This window comes from Oncorhynchus clarkii, chromosome 19, assembly GCF_045791955.1.
Source record: "Oncorhynchus clarkii lewisi isolate Uvic-CL-2024 chromosome 19, UVic_Ocla_1.0, whole genome shotgun sequence".
Taxonomy (NCBI): domain Eukaryota; kingdom Metazoa; phylum Chordata; class Actinopteri; order Salmoniformes; family Salmonidae; genus Oncorhynchus; species Oncorhynchus clarkii.
Window position 1 is genome coordinate 3,285,322 of NC_092165.1, and position 7,454 is coordinate 3,292,775.

Consider the following 7,454-nt stretch of genomic DNA (forward strand, 5'->3'; position numbering starts at 1 on the left):
TGTTGTTGATGATGATTGTAATAGGTATGATGTTGTTGTTGTTGATGATGATTGTAATAGGTATGATGTTGTTGTTGTTGTTGATGATGATTGTAATAGGTATGATGTTGTTGTTGATGATGATTGTAATAGGTATGATGTTGTTGTTGTTGATGATGATTGTAATAGGTATGTTGTTGTTGATGATGATTGTAATAGGTATGATGTTGTTGTTGTTGATGATGATTGTAATAGGTATGATGTTGTTGTTGATGATTATAATAGGTATGTTGTTGTTGTTGATGATGTTGATGATGATTGTAATCGGTGTGTTGTTGTTGATGATGATTGTAATAGGTATGATGTTGTTGTTGTTGTTGATGATGATTGTAATAGGTGTGTTGTTGTTGATGATGATTGTAATAGGTATGATGTTGTTGTTGTTGATGATGATTGTAATAGGTGTGTTGTTGTTGTTGTTGATGATGATTGTAATAGGTGTGTTGTTGTTGTTGTTGTTGATGATGATTGTAATAGGTGTGTTGTTGTTGATCTGTTTGTTTCAGGACCAGTACCAGTTCTGTTACCGGGCCGGTCTGGAGTATCTGGGTAGCTTCGACCACTATGCAACATAATCCCTCCCTCTGGCCTGCGTCCCAAACAACACCCTAACTCCCTGTGTCGTGCACTACTTTAGACCACAGTGTATTCTCACTTCTTTGGACCAGTGTGCACACTCAAAAGTAGTGCACTACTGATTAGTGCGCTACACAGGGAATAGGGGCCATTTGAGATTAGGCCTCCACCACCTCCAGAGGGCAGGGCACCCATGGCGCCACTCCTCCCCCAAAACGAGCACCTAAACTGAGCCATATTTGCGTGTCTGACCGGGGGATACCTCCAGACCCCAACCCAAACCCACTCACTACTCAGTCAGAAGTGCACTACTTTGTGCATTATATAGGGAATAAGGCACCATTTTGGACGCGAACTGGCACTACTTAACAATGGATTGAGGATTCAATGGATTGATATTGGAACAAGTCTTTACATGGTAAAGGTAGACAGTTAGGGGAACTCACTTCATTCACAGGGGAACAAGTCTTTACATGGTAAAGGTAGACAGTTAGGGGAACTCACTTCATTCACAGGGGAACAAGTCTTTACATGGTAAAGGTAGACGGTTAGGGGAACTCACTTCATTCACAGGGGAACAAGTCTTTACATGGTAAAGATAGACAGTTAGGGGAACAAGTCTTTACATGGCAAAGGTAGACAGTTAGGGGAACAAGTCTTTACATGGTAAAGATAGACAGTTAGGGGAACAAGTCTTTACATGGTAAAGGTAGACAGTTAGGGGAACAAGTCTTTACATGGTAAAGATAGACAGTTAGGGGAACTCACTTCATTCACAGGGGAACAAGTCTTTACATGGTAAAGGTAGACAGTTAGGGGAACAAGTCTTTACATGGTAAAGATAGACAGTCAGGGGAACAAGTCTTTACATGGTAAAGATAGACAGTCAGGGGAACAAGTCTTTACATGGTAAAGATAGACAGTCAGGGGAACAAGTCTTTACATGGTAAAGATAGACAGTTAGAGGAACAAGTCTTTACATGGTAAAGGTAGACAGTCAGGGGAACAAGCAACACCCACCTGGATATGTACTGGACTACAGTAAGATGACAAACACAGCATCAAATCAACTTTGGACATTTTCTGTTATTTTTATCAAGAAAGTCCACTTTCTGTTTACCGTCAGGGACTGATTGATTGGACATTGTGGGGACGATGCAGAGAGACTTTTGACGAGTGGAACTGAAAGGAACAAACAGTATTAACGAAAAGAGACACCTTGGAATCATAGATCATGAAACACACCAAGAGGACCTTTCTTTGGTCCCCGGAGTGTTGTTTCAGGTGAATGAAGAAGGAGAGGAGGAGGAAGATGAGGAGGAGGAAGAGGAGGAGGAGGAGGAGGAAGAGGAGGAGGAGGAAGATATTTCTACAGTACTAAGTAATAATGAGCTTGATTCAATCAAATCCGCATTCCGGTATTTGTGCAGTAGTTGTTTAATTTACCCTTAGTCAAATGACATGACAGAATGGTTATAGAACCTACCACGGCCAGGTAGACTCCACTGACAGAATGGTTATAGGGGTGATGTAAACACCTACCACTGACAGGTACGGACAGGTAGACTCCACGGCCAGGTAGACTCCACGGCCAGGTAGACTCCACGGCCAGGTAGACTCCACGTCCAGGTAGACTCAACGGACAGGTAGACTCCACGGATTGGTAGACTCCACGGCCAGGTAGACTCCACTGACAGGTAGACTCCACGGCCAGGTAGACTCCACGGCCAGGTAGACTCCACGGATTGGTAGACTCCACGGCCAGGTAGACTCCACTGACAGGTAGACTCCACGGCCAGGTAGACTCCACGGCCAGGTAGACTCCACGGACAGGTAGACTCCACGGCCAGGTAGACTCCACGCCCAGGTAGACTCCACGGCCAGGTAGACTCCACTGACAGGTAGACTCCACGGCCAGGTAGACTCCACGGCCAGGTAGACTCCACGGCCAGGTAGACTCCACTGACAGGTAGACTCCACGGCCAGGTAGACTCCACGGCCAGGTAGACTCCACGGACAGGTAGACTCCACGGACAGGTAGACTCCACGGCCAGGTAGACTCCACGGCCAGGTAGACTCCACGGACAGGTAGACTCCACGGACAGGTAGACTCCACGGACAGGTAGACTCCACGGCCAGGTAGACTCCACGGACAGGTAGACTCCACGGACAGGTAGACTCCACGGCCAGGTAGACCCCACTGACAGGTAGACTCCACGGCCAGGTAGACTCCACAGCCAGGTAGACCCCACGGACAGGTAGACCCCACGGCCAGGTAGACCCCACGGCCAGGTAGACCCCACGGACAGGTAGACCCCACGGCCAGGTAGACCCCACGGCCAGGTAGACTCCACGGCCAGGTAGACTCCACGGCCAGGTAGACTCCACGGCCAGGTAGACTCCACTGACAGGTAGACTCCACGGACAGGTAGACTCCACGGCCAGGTAGACTCAGCTGACAGGTAGACTCCACGGCCAGGTAGACTCCACGGCCAGGTAGACTCAGCTGACAGGTAGACTCCACAGCCAGGTAGACTCCACGGCCAGGTAGACTCCACGGCCAGGTAGACTCCACGGCCAGGTAGACTCCACGGCCAGGTAGACTCCACTGACAGGTAGACTCCACGGACAGGTAGACTCCGCGGCCAGGTAGACTCAGCTGACAGGTAGACTCCACGGCCAGGTAGACTCCACGGCCAGGTAGACTCAGCTGACAGGTAGACTCCACAGCCAGGTAGACTCCACGGCCAGGTAGACTCCACGGCCAGGTAGACTCCACGGCCAGGTAGACTCCACGGCCAGGTAGACTCCACGGCCAGGTAGACTCCACTGACAGGTAGACTCCACGGCCAGGTAGACTCAGCTGACAGGTAGACTCCACGGCCAGGTAGACTCCACGGCCAGGTAGACTCCACGGCCAGGTAGACTCCACTGACAGGTAGACTCCACGGCCAGGTAGACTCCACGGACAGGTAGACACCACAGCCAGGTAGACTCCACGGACAGGTAGACTCCACGGCCAGGTAGACTCCACGGCCAGGTAGACTCCACGGCCAGGTAGACTCCACGGCCAGGTAGACTCCACGGCCAGGTAGACTCCACGGCCAGGTAGACTCCACGGCCAGGTAGATGCTTCCAACTCACAGAAGTGTGAGTACGTGAAGACACTGTGTAAACATTTCTAAATGCAAGTTTGATTGAATACCTGCCTATGTGTCACTATTGAAGTGGAATTGGGAAAGGGGTTAAAAATCCCCACAGAGTTTAATAAACAACATCCATCTGGTTTTGTAGTACTATATAGATCTGTAAGTATCTTTTTTGGTTTTTACTACAGACTTGTGACTTTGTCTCGTCCTACGATGGCGACAAGGTTACAACAAATTTATTTTGTATTGTAGTTTTTTGTTTGTTGTTGTTGTTAAAGCTGTGTTACTGTTTTAATGTGTACAATCAAAGTCAAATGGTTTACAGTTGACTTTACACCCCGTTATCGACGTGTCACTCACTCCTCTGTCATGTTTTGTGTTCCTGCAGTCTCTCTCTCTCTCTCTATTTAACTCTATCAATCCTTACTGGGTTGCTGGACTCTCGTCTTCTCATTATCTCATAATCATAAGTGGGGCTAGGAGTATTTCCTTTCCTGACCATGTGACCTGACCAGGAGAAACTCTAAACTCCTAGCCCTAAATCCTCAGTACCAAGGCCAATACATGGCAGCCATTTTGACATGGCGGCCATTTTGAATGACCAGGTACCAACTAAGTATGATTCTGCTGCTATCAAAACACTCAACTTTTTCACCAGACAGTGATGTATACAGGTTATACTAACCAGTGTATACTACAGTGTACTACTGTAGATACTAAACAGTGTACTCCAGTGTATACTAACCAGTGTATACTACAGTGTATTCCTGTGTATACTAAACAGTGTATACTACAGTGTACTACTGTAGATACTAAACAGTGTATACTACAGTGTACTACTGTAGATACTAAACAGTGTACTCCAGTGTATACTAACCAGTGTATACTACAGTGTACTCCAGTGTATACTAACCAGTGTATACTACAGTGTACTCCAGTGTATACTAACCAGTGTATACTACATACTAACGAGAAAGGCCCAGTTATGACAGAAACAGATGTATGCACATAAATTGCTAGATAGAAGCAAAGTATTTGTCCCAATAAGCTTCACTAAGAGATCTCTCAACGATGAAGGAAAAGAGGAATGGAGGGAGGGAAGGAGGGAGGGAGGGATGGGGAAAGGAGGGAGGGAGGGATGGGGAACGGAGGGAGGGAGGGATGGAGGGAGAGAGGGATTTAGGGATGGGGAAAGGAAAGAGGGAGGGATGGGGGGGAGGAGGGGAGGGAGGGAGGGATGGGGAAAGGAAGGAGGGAGAGATGGGGAACGGAGGGAGGGATGGGGAAAGGAGGGAGGGATGGATGGGGGAAAGGAGGGAGGGATGGAGGAAAGGAGGGAGGGATGGATGGAGGAAAGGAGGGAGGGAAGGAGGGAGGGAGGGATGGGGAACAGAGGGAGGGAGGGATGGAGGAAAGGAGGGAGGGATGTGGAAAAGAGGGAGGGAGGGATGGAGGAAAGGAGGAAGGGATGGAGGAAAGGAGGGAGGGATGTGGAAAGGAGGGAGGGAGGGATGGATGGAGGAAAGGAGGGAGGGATGGGATGGGGAAAGGAGTGAGGGAGGGATGGAGGAAAGGAGTGAGGGAGGGATGGGCAAAGGAGGGAGGGAGGGATGGAGGAAAGGATGGAGGGATGGGGAAAGGAGGGAGGCAGGGATGGAGGAAAGGAGGGAGGGAGGGAGGAAAGGAGGGAGGGATGGAGGAAAGGAGGGGGGGATGGAGGAAAGGAGGAAGGGATGGAGGAAAGGCGGGAGGGTGAAGGTATTTTTCTTACTGGAATGCTCTGATTCAGATATATAAGCGTTCTCTCTCTGATTCAGTACTCGTGCAATAAGTATATGTGTGACTATTATATTTCTGTCAAGTGTCTCACTACTCAAGTTTCGCCGTATATAATGTTGACGGGGACCTATCTTTTCAGGCACCACGGTGTTATTTTGACTGATATTGAGACCTGCCCAATGAAACGTGTCCGTTTCAAGGACCTTTGTCTTGTCATGGCACAAGTAGACGATGTCATCCTTTTGTGTGTATCACAGCAATGAATGAGCAAACAAATTGTAGTATTTCCAAACAGCATCAAATAAGTATTGTTAAGTTTAGACTGTATAGTGCCTTATAATGCTTGCCTATTTTGATAAAGTTTAAGTTGTTAGTTATAATTGTATGTTATGGTATGGGTGTATGTTTACTGGAATGTTCATTGCGTGTGTAATGTAAAGGATTTAGTTGTTATGGTTGTTTTTAGTATGTTACGATATGTTATGGGAGTTTATGGAAGAGTCATTAAGGAACGGGGGGGGGGGGGGTTCTGTTTTTCATTCACCACTTCTCTCATTTACCTTCATCTAGGCAACAAATGACCAGCCTAGTGTAATGTCTTTGGTTTAAACCCCAACATGGTCAACAGCTAGGACCTGAGATAAACCTCAGCATGGGATTTTAAAATAAGTGTCAAACCACCATGCTTGTGTTTTTTACATTCCATTCCAGTTGAAACCTCCCTTTTTATTGAAAGAAAACAGTGAAACTTCTTGTCTGACTGAGTCTGCATCCCATCGCAGTATATTCTACATATGGGGACTAGGGTGCCATTTCAAACACATCCTGTGTTTAATTAGAATTACGTTGTCCATCCCCCCCCCCCCCGGCTGTCGTTGGTCATGTGACAAAGCTCCGGTTCCTATTTTTTTACTCTCTACACACTGTCCTCTATGTACGACACAGAAAAAAAAAGCATTGTTTTGGAACTCGCTCATTCATTCTTCACAACTTTGTATTGTTCCACCACCTCGCTGTACATCTTACAGTGACACGGATCGCCGGGGTGCGTCCCGAAAATGACACCCTATTCCCTTTATAGTGCACTACTACCCATAGGCACAGGTCAAAAGTAGTGCACTATATAGGGTAATAGGGAGCCGTTTTGGGACGTAGACGGTTGTCTTTTTATATATGCATGGTATTGGTAGCCTACCAGGACTTTTGAGACGGTCCCTTGGCAAACACCTTGATGGGAAGATTTAGCACTTTCTCTCTTTGTACTATGCACAGCTACTATACTACTACCACCTTGTTGATTCTGTTCAGACACGGGTTCAAATATACTTCAAGCGTTTGCTCTGGCCTGTCTGGAGTGCCAGATGGGCGGGGTTTGTGTTTTTTTTTTTGTGACTGTTCCATTGGTTCAGTTGCTCCAGGCAAGCTCAATCAAGCCCAGATACAGTATTTTGAAATGATTTCCCCATGTCTGATTCTGATATCACTATCCCCCCAAACTATGTTACTTGAACTTATGTTTGTCAGATCAACTCTAGATGTTTACTACATTGTGTATATGTAAATAACACAGAACACGAAGAATAAAATCTACAAATAAAATAACTATTCAATAAATAAAAAACAGATTTTAATGAAAGCTTCTATCACGGTCACTTGTGTGTATTATGTCACCCTCTGGTCATGCTACCACTAAATAAAACTATAAACTATCACATCAATTAATAAATGAATTGTTATTTTCCCCCCAAATGTATCATGTGGATGAATAAAACTGGAGTTTATTAAAATAAAAAAGAGATACATTTTAAACAGAATATGACGTGTTTAAAAAAGGAAATAATCAAATGACCTCCGAACTACCTGTACATGTAAACGGTTTTCTGTTTTGAGTGAAACAAGTGCTTTGCAATT

At 46.3% G+C, this 7,454-nt stretch overlaps 1 protein-coding gene across 1 annotated transcript in view; it reads left to right on the forward strand.

Moving 5' to 3' along the window:
- Positions 1 to 1,474, forward strand: part of LOC139374613 (receptor-type tyrosine-protein phosphatase delta-like) — a 234,148-nt gene extending 232,674 nt beyond the window's left edge. The window contains exon 42 of the mRNA XM_071115641.1: positions 546 to 1,474. Within this exon, the coding sequence (XP_070971742.1) occupies positions 546 to 614 (69 nt within the window). The 3' untranslated portion in view covers positions 615 to 1,474. The remainder of the gene's footprint in view (positions 1 to 545) is intronic.
- Positions 1,475 to 7,454: the final 5,980 nt, after the last annotated feature.